Below are 18215 nucleotides of genomic sequence, written 5' to 3'. Positions count from 1 at the left end.
CCAATGATCACTCAACTAACCAAATGTCAAACAACTGAATCTGTAAGTGCAAGACCAACGAATAAGCATTTGGAGAATATTCGGTTTCTGGGCTTCCCCTATCAAAAATACTTCTGAGATTTTCAGAAACAATTTTGAGAATTCTTTTTAATGTCCAAGATAACAGAGTGGCCACTAAGAGAACCATAACGCTGAAATCAAATGTCTTCTCCTTGCTCCCATTTCACAGTTCTATCAAGGAAAGCCTCAAGTCTCTCACTGTAGTTACCAAGGTGCCAGGAACCTATAGCTTTGCAAATTAGCTCTGGATGAAATGAGATTGAGAAAAATTACCAAATAAACACACGTACTGTTGAAGGGAATAAAATCATTCCCATTAGTTTGATGAGGCTTTGGGTGTCAGGACTCACTGTAACAAGAACTACAGAAAATCTACCTTTCAGGTGTGAAAGGCTTAGTGCGTGCTCTCAGTTATGAAATGCATAGTGAAGCAGTGGCAGCGAGAGCAAAACATGAAGAGGGGTGGGTTCCCCCAATCCCTTGTAAATGAAAGTAATTCAAAATACAGAAAAAGGAGAATAAAAATAAATTCCTGTATACCTACTGCCAACCCACTTTTGTCAAATTGTAATATTTTATAGTTGTTTTAGATAAAAAAATAAGAATGAGATACCACAGATTTATTTGATTTCCTGTGTACCCCTACCTGTTGACCCTTCCTTTCTCTCTGTGAGTATATATCCATAAACAATATACGGTATATGGTTGTGAACATTTTTGGCCTTTAGATAAATGATACACACTATACATATCTATCTGCCCTGTGTTTTTTGTGTTGAACATTGTTTTTCATATTAATCCTTATGGATGTATATAGTTTTAGTTCATTCACTTTTAACTGCCATATAGCATTCCATTGTTTGGATACATCTATCAATTTTCTTTTCATGGACAGGTTTACAGAGAGGCTATTTCCAATTACATTCTATTATGAACAATGCGGCATCAAAAAAATCCTCACACATCTCTCCTTGTGCACCTGAGAACTACTCAAGGGCAGGGGTGGGCCAACTTTCTGTGTAAAGAGTCAGGTAGTAAATATTCCAGGCTTTGTGGCTTCTATGATCTCTGTTGCAACTACTGGACGCTGCTAACTACAGTGTGAAAGTAGCTATGGAAATGACTTGACATGGCTATGCTTCAATAAAATTTTACAAAAACAGGCAGTGGGCAGAATCTGGCAAGTCAGTTATAGTCTGCAGACCCCTGAACTAAAGTGTATTTATCTAAAAGTGGAGTTGCTTGATCATAGGGTTATGCACATCTCAAACTACTAGACATTGACAAACTACTCTCCAAAAAGGGCTATATCCAGGGGTGCATGGCTGGGTCAGTTAGTAGAGCATGCAACTTTTTTTTTTTTTTTAAGATTTTATTTATTTGACATAGAGAGAGACACAGCGAGAACACAAGCAGGGGGAGTGGGAGGGGAGAAGCAGGCTTCCCGCAGAGCAGGGAGCACGATGTGGGGCTTGATTCCAGGACCCCAGGATCATGACAGGAGCCGAAGGCAGCCACTTAATGACTGAGCCACCCAGGCACCCCAAGTATGCAACTCTTGATCTTGGGGTTGTGGGTTTGAGCCCCGCGTTGGAAGTAGAGATTACTTAAAAATAAAATCTTAAAAAAGGGCTATCTCCATTTGCAGAGTAAGTGTTCCCATTTCCTTGACAAACTTTGGCACTGTCAGACTTAAATTTCTGTCAATCTGATAAACAGGGAAATGCAACACACTTTAATCTGCATATCCTTAATTGCTGAGGTTAAGGAACTTTCCATATGCTTACTGGTGACCTGAGTTTCCTCTTCTGCAAACTGACTGTTCCAAGGTTTCTGCCTACTTTTCTAATATGTTGTTTGCTGCTTAATAATATACAGTTCTTTACAGATTTTGTATATGAATTAACAAGCAAAAGAACTGCAAATATCTTCTCCCAGTCTAGTTTTGTCACTTTATATTTTCACTCGATATAAAGCTTCATCCAATTAAAATGATCATTTTTTTGTTGTTTTTCAAAACTGTATTTTGGGCCTTTTAAATAACATCCCCTTCTACCTTAAGGCCATACAGATACTCTTCTGTATTTTCTTCTAAAAATTAAAGTTTTGCTTATCATGTTAAGTTTTATTTTATCCACCTGGAACTTATTTCTGCAAATAGCAAAAAGAAGGAATACAATTCTGCTTTTCTTCTCATATGGATAACCCAGTTACCCTCATACCAGTGAGTGATGGTAATTTCCATGAGAACAGAGGACTTTGTCCCTGCTATATTCCTAGCGCCTTGTCAATGTCAGACACACGGGAGGCACCACCATTGTTCTTCCTCATCTAGTGAATCCTTACCACCTGCATATAAACTTGATAGAATTTCTCTTACGCTCAAAAATTCTCGAGCCCATATAACCCTCCAGTTACTACCTCATTTCTTTGTTCTTTTTTACAATTGATCTAAAGTGTTGTCATATGGTTGCCTTCTCCAGCTCTTCTCTTTCCATTCTCTCTTAAACCCATTCCAATTAGATATCACCCCCATCATTTTGTTCAAACTGCACATCAAGTTTATTAATGGCCTCCATGTAGCAACCTTATTTGACCCATCAGCAACATCTGATTGAATCGAACACTCTCCCTTTGTCTTCTTCTAAGACACCATTCTCCCAGTTTTCTTCCTACCTCACACATACCTCTCCTTCTGAAACTTCTGCTGGTTCCACCTTAAGATCCAAACATTTAAATATTAGAGGGACTCAGGACTTAGTTCATAGACCTCTATTCTTCTGTCTGGGTTCATTCCAATGACTTATGTAGTCCTTTTTAATAACCACACGTACACGAAGAACTCCTAATTATTTAACTCCAGCCAGTACCTCTCCCTTGACTTCCAGACTCAGATATCCAACTGCCTACCTGACATCTCTGCTTGGACGTCTAGTAATTATTTCAAACCTAGCATCTAAAACTAGACCTTTAATCTTTACCACAGCCTTCTCCATCTCAGTAAATGGCATCTTCATCCTTTCAGCTGCTTAGGCCAAAATCCTGGGACACCTCCTTAACTTCTTTTTCTTTCACACCCCATATCCAAATTACTAGCAAAGCCTGTCAAAATAATGCCTTCATAATATATCCTATATGTATCATAGACATATCTATCATCATACATGACTACTTCCCCATCTCTATTGCTACTACCTTGGTTCAAGCCACCCAGGATCTCATGCTGGATTGTTACAATAACCTCCTAATTTGACTCCCAGCTACCCTCCTCAAGATCCTACACAGCAGCCGCCTGATGCATTTATTTATTTTTTTAAAATATTTTATTTATTTATTTGACAGAGAGAGACATAGCGAGAGAGGGAACATGAGCAGGGGGAATGGGAGGGGCAGAAGTAGGCTTCCCGCTGAACAGGGAGCCCGATGCGGGGCTCAATCCCAGGACCCTGGGATCATGACCTGAGCCGAAGACAGATGCTTAACGACTGAGCCACCCAGGCGCCCCCAACCTGATGCATTTAATGGGTAAGTCAGATCTTGTCAGTCTTCTGCTCAAAACCTTAAGACAGCATTTCATTGGAATAAAAGCTAAAGTCTTTAAAATAATCTACAAGGCCCTGCAAGATCTCCCCACCCTCTCCTTTGATCTCTTTTGACTTTACTTGCCAACATTCTTCCTCCCCTGCTCCTCCCCGCACATGCCTCCAACCTCTTCCACTGGCTGTTCCCTCTCGTTGGCATGCTCTTTCTCCAAGTAAACGCTAATGGCTAACTCCTTCACCTGTTAGGTCTTGCCTAGAAGGTTAACGAAAGAAAAAGAAGAAAGAAAAGAAAGAAAAGAAAGAAAAGAAAGAAAAGAAAGAAAAGAAAGAAAAGAAAGAAAGAAAGAAAGAAAGAAAGAAAGAAAGAAAGAAAGAAAGAAAGAAAGAAAGAAAGAAAGAAAGAAAGAAAGAAAGAAAGAAAGAAAGAAAGAAAGAAAGAAAGAAAGAAAGAAAGAAAGAAAAAGAAAGAGAAAGAAAGAGAAAGAAAGAAAAGAAAAGAAAAAGGTAGCTTTGCCTTGAGGTCTTCCCTAACTACCCTATTTGAAACATGGCCTTCTTTTCCTAATTGATTTTTAGCTATAGCACTTACCACCATTTGACATAGGTGGTTTGTTTTCCTTAACTTACTTGTTTACTGTTTCTTCCCACTAGAGGCAAGGATTTTTTTGATCACTGCTGTATACCCAGGACCTAGAAAAATGCCTTGCACATAAAGGTGACCAATAAATATTTGGTGAATGAATGAAAAAAAATAAATGTCAACAGGACCCGGTGGGCTTATGACCTCCACACGTCCTGGGGTGTGTGTATGTGTGTGTGGATATATATAATTAGACCTGCTTTTTATGGAGAAAGCTGATCAACAGGCATGTAGTAGATTATTAAAAAAATAATGAATAACCACAGTTCATCTTCAAACTCTAGGACCCTCTCCTTTGCTTGGTATAACAGTGAAACAGGAACTGTAAGAGTCTGGACAGGTGAGGAGAGGGCTGTCATATTCCTCTTTTTCTGACCATGTTCAGCACACAAGAAGCACAGTGACACACTTGCTGCCATCTTAGTGGGACAAGCTGGTTTTGTATAAATCTGGTGCCAATTAATTAATTATTTCAGCAAATATTTATCGAGTATCTACTGTTTCCCATACTTGGTACTGAATACATTTTTAGGGGTTAAAGAGTACCTTCATTTACACAGTCCCATTTGAGTTTCACAATCTCTCTGGAAGTTTCTCATTTTATATGAGAAAATGGGGGGCTCAAGAGATAATTTGCCTAAAGTGAGAACTAGTAAGTGGGGGAGACAGGACTTGAATTCTAGTCCTTTTTTTCCTTGTTAAAGATTTTATTTATTCATGAGAGAGAGAGAGAGGGCGAGAGAGAGCACAAGCAGGGGGAGGGGCAAAGGGAGAGGGAGCAGCAGGCCCCGTGCGGGGCTCCGTGCGGGGCTCCATCCCAGCACCCTGGGATCAGGGCCTGAGCTGAAGGCAGACGCTTAACCGACTGAGCCACCCGGGCGCCCTGAATTCTAGTCCTTATTACTGTTTGTTTTTTCCTTTTCAAAAAATTGCACTAAAAACCATAAAATCTGCCATCTTAACCATTTTTAAATGTACATTTCAGCAGTGTTAAGTATACTCACATTGTTGCTCCAGAACTTTTCATGGTGCAAAGCTGAAATTCTATACCCATTAAACAACAATTCCCTATTTCCCTTTTCCTCCAAGCCTTTGTTAATCACCATCCTACTGTCTGTTTCTATGAGTGTGACTAAGAAACACACAGTATTTGCCTTTTTGTGACTGGCTGACTTCATTAGCATAACATCTTCAAGGCTGACACACGTGGTAGTATATGACAAGATTTTCTTCCCTTTTAGGCACAATGATCGCCCACTGTATGTATGAATATATCGTCTCCTGTGTATCCATTCATTTGATGGACGTCTGGGTTGCTTCCACCTCTTGGCGATCGTGAATAACGCTACCATGAACATGGGTGTGCAGATATTTTTTGGAGATCCTGCTTTCAATCCTTTTGGATATATACCCAGAAGTGGGATTACTGATCATATAATAGTTCTTTTTTAAATTTTTTGAGGAACCACCATACTGTTTTCCATAGTAGTCCTACCATGTTATACTCCCACCAACAGTGCAGAAGGGCTCTAATTTATTCACACCCTTGTCAACACTTGTTATTCTTTTTCTTTTTTTATTTTTAAGTAAACTCTACGCCCAACGTGGGGCTTGAACTATGTCCCATCAACATGGAGAGTTGCACGCTCCACTGACTGAGTCAGCCAGGTACCCCAACTATTTTTTTTTAATATTTTATTTATTTATTTGACAGAGACAGCGAGAGAGGGAACACAAGCAGGGGCAGAGGGAGAGGGAGAAGCAGGCTTCCCACTGTGCAGGGAGCCCGACGTGGGGCTCCATTCCAGGACCCTGGGATCATGACCTGAACTGAAGGCAGCCGCTTAACTGACTGAGCCACCCAGGCGCCCCTATTTTTCTTTTTTTGACAGTAGCCATCTGAATGGGTGTGAGGGATTTAACCAGTTTTAAGTATATAGCTTAGTCTTTGATTTTTAATTTAGTGCTTTTTCTATAAGACTATACTGCACCACTGTCTCTGTGGAAAAGAAAAATAAATCTGGAATGAGGCAAAAGTAGATTTCCAAGCTATATATTACGTTCTTTCAATTATTACAAAAGGAAAGAGCATGATAAACTTTAAGTCCTACAAACCTGGATTTGAATCCGGTTTATGTAACTTACTAGCCGTGGAGCCTTGAGGAAGCTACACAACTGTTAAGCCTGAACTGGCCCATCACTAATACTAGGAAAAGACTGCTGTGAGGATTAGAGATATACATAAAGTGTCTAATTATGGGATTGGTAAATAATTAAGCACATCATAATTATGAAGTATTATGTAAGGCAAGTGACAAGAAAGAGAATAGAAACCATACCAATTTTGGTAGCACTATAGATGTTTTCAATAGGAAATATTTCTCCTAGCCCGTAAAGGAGAACCTTGGCCAGAGCTGGAACCAGCTGAGTTGTAGTGATCAGAACATTCACACAATTCTTTCTAGAAGGGAGAAAAAATAAAAAGAAAAGGAAAAGGTGAAACTAAACAAACCTGAGAGCAAGAATTCAAATGCGTCTTCTCTTTAGAATCTAATTATTAAAAACTAACTTCAAAGGGCCTGATTTTTGTTCAGTGCCATGCTCAGCTGTTGCTCTAATTACCTCAGATTTATTTATTTCCCATATTAAAGGACAGAGATTATATTTATTTATATATATATATAGTGGGCACAGAGCAGCAACTTGATTCTTGCCCCATTTCCCTTATGACCATTCTAGCTCACTGCATTTGTTAGCAAATAAACCACCAACCCATGTCCCTGATAGCACACTCTAGAAAACCAGCAATGAAGACTTTCACAGTGCTATTTCATCTGAATGCAACTCAGCTCTTAAGTAAGATATGATTTAAGTCCTCTCTGCCTCTCACACAATAGCAACACAGATTCCAGAATACACCTTAATTTCACATGTCCTTTACCTTCACGGATATCTACCCCTTGGTGTCAGTTTTACTGTTTGCTCTACTAGGTTGTAGATCTGGAATTCCTGCTTTGAGGGAGGGAGGAACAGGGTACTGGTGTAGACTGTATTTGACTATATTTATTTCCCATCCTAAGCTTCAAAAGCTGAAATCTCCTTAAACTACTTAATTTTTCCTTTTCTTCTGAATCCTGCCTTCCTGAGTAGGCTTTGATACATTTCTTTAGAGCTTCCTGTACTTAGGGTATGCGATGTGTCTCCTACAGGGATTCTCTGATGTGACCAGGCCCATTCCTGGGCTGGATATTATGGGTCACTAAGCTTTCATTCTGTGAGCGAAAAATAAGGGGAAATAAAAAGGCTTTCATATATAAATATTCTCTGAAAATTCGAACACATGCTGTCAGCATAGAATGACCTCGCCTCCCACCGAACCTAAATGTTTGCTTGCATCCTTTCAACTCCTCTCACCCCTATCCCAAACCGGTGTCAGGGAGTGGCCTATCCTGGACTGGGGTAGGACTGAGTGCATATAGGAGACGATGAGACCTAAAAGTACCATTCCCATACCTGGACTGGATGAGAAGTAAGGACTTTAATGCAGTTCCTAACCAGGAATCTGTTAAAACTTCAATTTCTGCTCTTAGTCTCTGCAGTGCTTCCTTTCTCTGGGGACTGAGTAGGCCTTTGGGAATAAAAGCAGACACATTTATCATTTGACAATATATCCTTGCTGACACTAAGGAAGCAACTTCTAAATTCAATTTAGAAATAGTGTGAGTCACTGAAATATTCTATTGAGCTAACAGGTTTCTCTTCTTGGTAAAACCCTGGAACAGTCTACTTAATTAAAATGCCTTTTTGACTTTCTTCATCAGAATGTTTTGCTAGGCGGGCCACAACCACCAGCACAAAATCAGCTGAAAGAAACACTGTGATCAGATTCTGCCAAAGCTTACTCTTTCATCACCAGCCAGTAACATGACTGGCAGACTGGTGGACCACACTCTGAGCAGCGCTGCTGTAGATGTGACATCAAGAATCAAAGGGGGAGAAATGAGGGTTAGAGCTGGAAGAGTCTGCAGCATTTCCAATCTCTCTAAAGAAACCAAAGCCCAGGGAGGAAAGGGGGCTGCCTAAGATCACACAGCAGTTAGTGGCTTCTGGCTTCCCAAGTCTTTGCTCTGCCACACCCTGCTCCCATGGTGACCGTGCTCTCACCCGTTCATAACACATCGACCTGAGATTCCAGGTTGAATGACCAACTTCATGAACATCATTTATTTGTACTGTACTTGCTTCTGAAACAACTCCAACTAAGAGGAGACTGAAACACTGCTCAAGATCAGACAAGCATGGAACAAAACAGAATTCATCGGATGGGAGCATGTTATCAGACATTTGAATTATAATATTCAAATAATAAATCTGGCCCTGTATTTTCTGTAGTGAAGGTAAAAGAGAAATCCTATCTTCTATTACAAGTATTTCACAAAAACAGAAGGCATTTCTGTGAGGAGACTGGTATATAATTTGTTTTCAGATTGTCGGTTTCACAATGCAAGCCTAGAAATACATGACTCTCAAGGTCTCTGATAAGACAACAACAAAACCAGTACCTATATGTCATGTGTGGCATACACATAAGTCCACATGTCACATACTTAATTAATAATATGATGTGGCACTTCTGTTAATTCCTATTTTACAAAATACAGCTGGACCTTACTTTTAATATGTTCCCCAGAGTAGGCTCAGGGGATTCTCACAGAGGGTTATATCACTTTCTTCAGGAAACCAGGTCCTGGCCCTCAACTAACAGAAAAAGGATCAGATACTTAGGTTGTATATGAAAACTAACAAAAGAAAGGCTTATGTGTGGAGACAGTAAAAGCAAAAAGATGGGAGTTGCCAAAATAAAGTACTGGCTCTGAGTCATGAGAAAAAAATAGGCCATAAAAAGGGGAATCTAAAAAAAGCATATTAAATTCCCAAAGCCCAGATGCCTGTGCTTTTTATCTGGTACTGGGGGCTCTAACAGAAATGAACCAAATTATCTTAAAACCCTATTTTTACTTTCTGCACCACAATGTAAGGCAGCATGGTGTGGCAGGAGTTGTTTCTTGATCTGGGATAATATACCTCTAGACAGTCTATCAAATCCCTGAAACTTCATGCAATATTTTGTATTAGATCTTTGAGGGTAATGCTTCACAGCTTAAAATTTTTTTCTCGTAAGGATACATCACTAAAAAAGGAACTGCATCAGGGCGCTTGGCTGTCTCAGTCAGTAAGCATGCAACTCTTGATCTCGGGCTCGTGAGTTCAAGCCCCATACTGGGCACAGGGCTTACTTTAAAAATAAATAAATAAATAAAAATAAAAACATCTTTCATACTTTAAAAAAAAGTGTCCTGCATGAATGTAAAGTACACTGGACCAAGAGTTAGGGGACTGGATTCTAGCTGTGACCGTGGGTAAGCTGTCCTCAGCACCCTCATGATAAATGAGCTTTCTCAAATGCAAAATGAGGGATTCAGATTAGATTTCTAAAGTCTCTTCTAATTTGAACAATCTATGCTTAATTTATTAATTTTAAATAACAGAATTTTAGGCATAGTGACACCTGATATTTCAGATATTTCTGGGCAGAATTTCCAAGGTCCAGTACATGGCTACTGCCAACCTTTAATTCTGGACCAACGTTTCCACCCATTATAAATCTAGTCACTAGTTCTACGTGACTTGTTCTGATAGTTACATAAATCAGTCAAAAATTATGGCAACCCATTAACTAGTATTGACAATAGTTGTGACTCCAGAATAAAACATATGTCATCAAACATAATCTTTGGAACACATTTCTTTAAAAAGGTATTTGTCTAAAAAGAACAAGAGAACTCTGCAAAGTTATGCTAAGAGAAGTCCATGAGAGATGCAGAGCTTCCTCCTCAAAGAGTTTCAATCAAACCTGTTTTTTTATACAAAGTTAAAATGTTATTGTGGCCCCAATTCCTAAGCAGTTGCCAGGGAGTTCTAAGGAATCCCTGGAAAAGAACATAGGAAATAAGAGGGAAACAGAATATCAGACTGGCTGTATGCCACACTTACCACCCACGTTGCTTTTATGCTTATCATAGATTTCTCTCACTTTTCGGTAGCGGAAAGCCAGCTTTCTCATCCAGTCCACACCTCCCTGGACACCCACAGAGGAACCATGGCTGCCACCGCCTCCTGACCCACTGAAACCATCTGTTGAAAAACTGTAGTTGCTGCAGAGAGAGAGGATGATGAAAATTAATATCTATACTGTATGGGCTTTTGTGCTGAATCCCATCTGGGATTCTCTGTCCTATTCCTGGCATCTGACATCAAGTCTAAAGGCTTTGAGAAACTTCTCCTTTAATCTCTGTGTGTCAGAATCTATCTTCCATTAGTTGTCTACCTCGCCCCTACTACTGCCATCAAAGAAAGGAGGGAGAGAAAGGAAAGAGAGGTAGAGCCCATTCAAGCACCAGCATCCCCTAGAGGTTGTCTTGGGAATAGAGCATCTTTTCATTAATGAGAGAATATCTTATAATGAAAAAAAACTCCAGAATATAACATTTTTGTGTACACACACACACACACGATGGCAACTATGCAAAGTGGAGAAACATGTGAAGAAATAATGGAAGGAAATAACCCCAAATATTAATAATTGCAAGGTATAATGGAGATGTTCTTCAGAGATATGTTAGCTGGTTTATTAAGTTCATGGGTCATAAGTCCATGGGTCATAAAATGTCCACAAATTCTTTAATACTCCCCTCTTCTAATTCTTCTCCCTATGGGTATGGATTGATTTAAATGTAAACAGGATGTGGAAGAAGAGATGGTGTCAGACCGCAGAGACAGGCTTCTCTTGCTCTCTCGGAGCATTTGCTCTGAAAGAAGTCAGCTGTCACACGAGAACACTCGAACTGCCCCATGGAGAGGCATATATAGTGAGGAACTGATCAGCCACATGTGAGAGGCTGCAAGCAGGTCCTCCAGCTCCCATCAAGGCTTCAGATGATTTAAGCTCCAGCCAGTATCTTGATTTTAATCTCAGAGACCCTGATTCAAAACTACCTTGCTAAGTCACTTTCAAGTTCCTGTCCTATAGAAATTATGAGATGATAAATGTTTATTGCTTTAAGCTACTAAGTTTTGGGGTAATTTGTTACACAGCCATAGAAATAAGTAATACAGTTAAACAGGCTGGGAGAGATTGAACACTTCCTAAGTAAAGATATAAAAAAGTGACTGACAGAATTAGAGACAACTTGGTTCAATCAAAAATCAAAACTGAGTTCAGTAAGTGTGAGATTCTATTTTTAAGAAAATAAAGCTGTCAAGACATTTAGGTAATTACTGGTTGGCCTCATGTATAAGAGGAAAAAAAACACTAGGCTTCAGGGTAGATCATAAACTGCTTTGGACCAGGCACTTTCCTAAAAGGTCCAGTAAAATCTCATTAGAATGGTGTGCTCCATGGCTGTGCAAGCAACATGCACGACTGGATGCTGATCCTCACGTGGGACCTCGTAATCTTTCTCAGTACTACAGGATTAGGTCCTTCCTGAGTGATACGTCCAGTTCTGCTCTATGTTTGAGAATTCATGGATGAAACAATTTTAGGGTAGACACAGGGAAGAACCTATGAAAGGGACAAACACGAAAACAAATTAACATGAAAAAAATGTGACAGGTCTTTTTTTCTGAAAGTTCTTAAATAGAAGCTAGATAAATTTTTGGATTATTCACTAAGACTACTGGGAGGGAAGACAGCAGCCAAGAAAGAAATGAGGAGATGGAGCAAACATTTGCCTCCGAGATCCCCTTAGTGTAGCGTTCACTGATACAAGGTTTAAGGCTGTCTCCGATAGGGTCATTCCTGACACCAACAGACCCCCACAATTAGTTTCCCTCGTAAAATTCCTGATGCTTATTTGTATCTAAAACTAACACACTCCTGACTGAAAATCTGGTCAAAGAGAAACCGGTGTACCCTTTACTTTGAAATGCTTTTTCCTCATCCAGTCATTGCCACCCACTCTTGAAGGCCATACTCAAATTCTATTGCACTGAGAAGGCCGCTCCAATGCTGGCAACCACAGCCACCAGAGTTACTTTCTTTTCTGTGCTCTGTCACATTCTCTACTGTCACCTCTGTACACTGCAGTCCATCATTACCTCTGTTTGTCTCGGTCTCCGCTAACAGACTGTGGGATCTTTTACTCGTCTTTGTTTTCCTCTGAACCTAGACAGTATCTCATGCCTAACAGGTACACTGATGTTTAAGACATCACTGTTTCTATCACCTCAAGTCCTGGCCATTGTCATCAGAAGCCACATCTTCCACGTGCACCTGGTCACACTCCTGTTAAAAAACAAAACCACACACTATTTCAGTCCAGGGAGTAGAAGTGCTACCACCACCATGACATATTGTAAAAAGACCAAAAATAATGGCAGATGATGAAAATCCTTACAGTCTCCTATGTGTGGAGGATCACTCTCACCCCCCTGCTGTCCAACTTCTTTTAAGGCCTAATTCATGTCCCACGGTCTCATGAAATCTTCCTTACCCAGCCTGACCCTCAGGTATACTCTTCTCTCAGTAGTCATGGGTATAACACAATAGCTCATGGGTATAAACACAAACTCCCTTACACTGTCAGGGATGTCTACGTCCTACGCCAGACTGTGAAGTTCTGTTATAAACTGCAGCCCTCCTGTGGCACAACCTGTATCCTACAGCTCCCTTGTACCCCTTCAGTCTAGTCCTTACGTAGCATGTGCTTTTACGTAGCATGTACCCAATACGTTTTTGCAGATGAAACAGATGCTGGTAGGGTATGGTATCAAAACGGAGAATGACTGAAACAGAAATCTGTAAGTCCAAACTTAGGAATTAGAAGTGGTCACCTAAGTTAATCTCATGTTCTAAAAGTGAGGTGAAATGAATGACCCACGGCCACACAACTAGTGAGTGATAGAAAGAAACGAGAAAGTGCCTGGGCCTTCCAATTTGAATCCAAGGTTCTTTCCACCAAGCCCGTGCTACTATGAACTAAATGCCACCCACTACCTAAATCTGAGAGATTCATTCCTCTGACACCACCTAAGGCAATGTTGTGATGTCCGCCTACATCAGAATCCCCTGGGCAAGTTTTTTAAAAATGCATATTCTTGGGTCCACCCCAGACCTACTTGAATCAGAATTTCTGGGTGTGAAGTCCTAGAATCTTCATTTTTAACAAGCTCCCCAGGTGATTCTTATGCCCCCTAAAGTTGAGAACCACTGACCTGGGGGGCAGGAACATATTCAGGTCAAATTCTTCACAGAACTTTCAGTCCTGAGTGAGGTCTATGTCTAGAAAATCATTACAAATACAATTTGGCAATAATTATTGGCACAAAGTAGGTTTTCAATAAATGTTTGCTGAGTAAAAACTATGATGTCCTAACGTATCAACACGTGAAGTTGAGGAAGAATAAAGCATTGTGGAGGTTAGACAAAGGTACTGGAGTTTAGAGACCTGGGTAATTCAATTTGTTGGAGATCTGTCCATTGAGAAGAACTAGACTATCTTTAAAAAGAAATAGGATTACTTTGTGTTTATAAAATGCTATCTTATTTTTAATTAATTTTATTTATTTTAAGTAATCTTTACACCCCATGTGGGGCTGGAACTCACAACCCTGAGATCAAGAGTCGCATGCTCTTCCGACTGAGCCAGCCAGGTGCCCCACTATTTTATTTTTTAACTTACAATTTTCACTGTTTTTAAAAACTAGGTTATATAAGTAGTACACAGTTTGGAACTCAAAAGGGCATGAAGTGACAAGTCTGCTCCTTCCCACCTCTGGGTCCCAGCAACATATCCCCTTCCTCAGACAGAACTGTTACTAGTTTCTTGCGTAGGATAACTGCTTAACTGAGGCCCAAAATGGTGAGTTCTTAAATAGAACTTAAACTTAAACTTTCCTAACCTGGAACTCACACTCTGGTCTTCTGACTTCCCAGTCTTGTGCTCTTGCCACTACACCATGGTCACCTCAAAGGTGAACTCAAATGTCAAAGCCAAAAAATTCACCAAGAAGCTCTCAGTGCTCCTGGTTTTCCTTGCATCTAACTATACAATGATTCTGGACATCAAGGTTAACCTATACATGGATAATAAGCATGTATAAGTTATAATGAGTTAGAGCAGCCATTTATAGATCTGACAAATCAAGAGATTATATTTTAAGAAGGTAAAATCAAAAAATAGTCAAAATATAATTAAGAGTACAAAGAGTCAAACCCACATTATTGTATGTTATTTAAGACAGATGAACAAATAGGAATGTTGGTTTACACTTCACTGTTTTGTCTGAAGGGCTGGCATTTCCCCTAGAGCTAGATCACTTCCAAATAGGCTAACAAAAATCAAAATTTTGAACCAATAAAATTGAGGGCCAGTACCAAGACCGGTGACCTAGCTAAGGCACTGTTCTTATAAGACTACATAAGTCTAAGTGGCCAGCTGGCTTCTCCACAACCACCCCTTCTCACCACACTTCCTCTAAATACAATAAGCATAGGCTAGACAAATAAATAGTTACTGAACAAACAAAATGTTTCACTGAAGCACAGAAACAATTTCAAATGCTTACCTCTAAGTCATTGAAAAATAGATGTGTATCAGCCACTTCAAAAATCATCTCTTCCATTGTTAAACCTGAGCCAATCACTACTGTTGGATCCTAGAAGACAATAAGAGAAAAATCTGTTTAATTTGGTACTAACAGCACTGGTTCCAATCTTATAAATATTTTGGAGTTATTCTGGGTCAAGGTCAAAACAACAGAGGCCTGCAAAAGTGCTTCTAACTGTTACTTATGCAATTTCATTCAGTTAGAAGAATCTGGGATTGTGCAAAGTTAAAAATTTCAGGACTTAGTTTTTAGAAAACTAAACACACTTAAAAAAAAAAAACAATTTGAGCGGAAATTCTGTTTTGTGAGAAATGCTATTGCTAAAATATTACTATTGTGATACCCATTATCTCCCTTCAGCCTCCGCACCATGTGCGCGCGCGCGCACGCACGCACACGCACACACACACGCACGCGCACACACACGCACACACACACACACGCACGCACACACACACACACACACACAGAGCATGACGCCAGAAGTCAGTTATCTGACAATCTCAACAGCCAGGAAATAAGTGAAGAAGGCTGAAGAGCCAAAATATTTGTAGGAAAACCAATGCATCTAGCTTTAAAGTGAACCATCAGGTCTTCACTTGGAGGATGTATGCTCTTATTTTATACACTTTTATAATCAGCTTATACAGTGTACAAGCTTATGTCAGCTTACCAGCCTAGACACTAAAAGCCTGTGGAAAGTACTTCTAACAGAAACATTAATACAGTAAGAAATAAATGGGAATAGTAAGAAAGCAAAGGACGTAGATATTTTTATAAAATTTATTCACAGAAACTGAAAAATAGAAGCCTGGAGATAATCTGGTATAGAAACATATAGCTTATCCCTCTATCAAAGCTGATGTTTAGGGGCGCCTGGATGGTACAGTTGGTTTAAATGTCCAACTCTTGGTGTGGAGTCTGCTTGGGATTTTCTCTCCCTCTCCCTTTGCCCCCCCTCCATGCATGTGTGCTCTCTCACTCTCTCTCTCAAATAAATCAATCAATCTTAAACAAACAAACCCCCCCCAAAACCCTGGTGTTTATATTGATGACTAAATAAGTTTAAATTCTGCTTGGTATATTTAGTGTAAGGAGGTATGTAATCTATGTAAGAAAAATATTTTAGACTTTATATATATTTTAAAATTTACATATCTGGTATATACTCAGCTAAATAAAATGCTCAGTTTGGGCTGTTAAAAGTGACTTAAGGTTAACACATCAGTCTTTGGAATATATAATCCTGAGACTCCACTGTTTTGAGCTTCATTCCCATATTTAGTCTTTATAAAATAGAACCCTTGAACAACTTCAGCTTACAGCACTGGTCCTAGGTCTGTCTCCAGCTTTATCAACACTGCCTGACATGCAGTCTGCTGTACAAGTCATCCGGTGAAGTTGTACATGGCAAGTGAAAGGCCAACAGGGTAAGATGGAGGTAGCAGAGTGAGTGAGTCAGGAGGAGGGCAGTTACAAGAAAAGAAGAAAGACTCAAATTACCTTTCCATATTTTTGAGCATAGGATCCAGTAAGAAGAGAGTGAAAGATGATGATGGTTTCATCCAAGTCCCACAGAAATACCCGCTGAGGAAGGAAAACAGAAAAAAAAAATGAGTGAGCATCTTTTCTAAATATAATGGAATGGAACAAGAAATACGTAACAGAAAAAAAACGTAAAAATTCACAAATATGTGAAAATTAAACAACACAATTTTCAACAAGCAGTAGATCAAAGAAAAAATCCCAAGTGAAATTAGGGAATACCTTGAGATGAATGAAAACAAAACACAACATACCAAAATTTATAGGCTGCAGTGAAAGCAGTACAAAGAGGGGAATTTATAGCTGTAAAATGCATGCCTTAAAAAAGAAGATCTCAATCAATAACATAACTGTACAATTTGAGGAACTGGAAAGAGCCAGCAGAAGGAATGGAAGACTAAAAGTTATAATGGAGATAAATAAATCAGAGAGCAGAAAAATAATAGAGAAAAATCAATGAAACCAAAAGTTGGTTCTTTGAAAAGATCTACAAAATTGACAACCTTTAGTTAGATTAACTAAGAAAAAAAAGAAGACTCAAATTAGTAAAATCAGAAATGAAAGTGGGAATGTTGGTATCAATTTTACAGAAATAAAAAGAATGGTAAGACAATACCATGAATAGCTGTATACTAACAAATAACCTATATGGACATAGACAAATTCCTAGAAATACACAAAATGCCAAAACTGACTCAAGAAGAAATGGAAAATCTGGATAGACCTTTAATAGAGGTTGAAATCAGTAATCAAAAAGATACCAAGAAAGAAAAAAGCCCAGGACCAGATGGTTTCACTGTTAAATTCTACCAAACATTTAAAGAAGAATTAACACCAATCCTTCCTTAACTCTTCCAAAAGTTGAAGATGAAGAAATACTTCTTAAATCATTCTATGAAGCCAGCATTACCCTGATACTGATGTCAGATAAAGACACTACAAGAAAACTGCAGACCAATATCTCTTAAGAACATCAATGCAAAAAATCCTCCACAAAAATACTAGCAAACAAAATTCAAGCAGCATATTAAAAGCACTGTACATCATGACGCTGCGGGATTTGTTTAGAATGCAAGGATGGATCAACATACAAAAATTAATCAATATAATATGCTACCTTAAGAAAACGGAGGGAAAAAAACCCAATGCTTATTTCAATTGAGGCAGGAGAAGCATCTGACAAAATTCAACACACTTTCATGACAAAAATACTCAATAAACTAGGAGTAGAAGTGAATTTCCTCACATGATAAAGACTGTATATGAAAAACCCAGAATTAATATCTTACTCAATGGTGCAAGACTGAAAGCTTACATAAGTAACAGAAGCACTTTATCCTGGAGATCAGGAATAGGACAAGTATGCCTGTTTTTACCACTTCTATTCAACATTAAGTACTAGAAATTCTAGCCAGAATAATTTGGCAAGAATTGGGGGGGAAAAAGGTACCCAAATTGGAAAGGAAAAAGTAAAATTATCTCTGTTCACAAATGACACGATCTTATATATAGAAAACTCCATAAAGAATCCACAAAAAATTTGTTAGAGCTAATAAATGAATTCAGCAATGAGCTGTATTTCTATATACTTGCAATTACTAATCCTCAAAGAAATTTAAAAACAATTCCATTTATAATAGCATCAAAAATAATAAAATAACTTGGGATGCCTGGGTGGCTCCGTTGGTTAAGTGTCTGCCTTTGGCTCAGGTCATGATCTCAGGGTCCTGGGATTGAGGCCCGCATCCGGCTCCTTG

General features: G+C 39.1%; 1 protein-coding gene across 7 annotated transcripts in view; it reads right to left on the bottom strand.

Annotated features, from left to right (window-relative positions):
- EYA3 (EYA transcriptional coactivator and phosphatase 3) overlaps nucleotides 1-18215 on the bottom strand; it is a 122898-nt gene that overhangs the window by 8444 nt on the left and 96239 nt on the right. For all 7 annotated transcript variants that reach the window (XM_088022539.1, XM_088022540.1, XM_028113625.2 and 4 more), the window contains 6 exons: nucleotides 16417-16500; nucleotides 14872-14961; nucleotides 12531-12589; nucleotides 10297-10457; nucleotides 7756-7870; nucleotides 6582-6703 (listed from right to left, as the gene is read on the bottom strand). In XM_088022539.1, the coding sequence (XP_087878665.1) occupies nucleotides 6582-6703; nucleotides 7756-7870; nucleotides 10297-10457; nucleotides 12531-12589; nucleotides 14872-14961; nucleotides 16417-16500 (631 nt within the window). The remainder of the gene's footprint in view (nucleotides 1-6581; nucleotides 6704-7755; nucleotides 7871-10296; nucleotides 10458-12530; nucleotides 12590-14871; nucleotides 14962-16416; nucleotides 16501-18215) is intronic.

The sequence above is a fragment of the Eumetopias jubatus genome, unplaced genomic scaffold (assembly GCF_037043125.1).
Source record: "Eumetopias jubatus isolate StellerSeaLion01/CBP00866 unplaced genomic scaffold, mEumJub1_p1.0 scaffold_4, whole genome shotgun sequence".
Lineage (NCBI taxonomy): Eukaryota > Metazoa > Chordata > Mammalia > Carnivora > Otariidae > Eumetopias > Eumetopias jubatus.
Note: the sequence above shows the minus strand (reverse complement) of the source record. Positions and strands in the feature narration are given on the sequence as shown.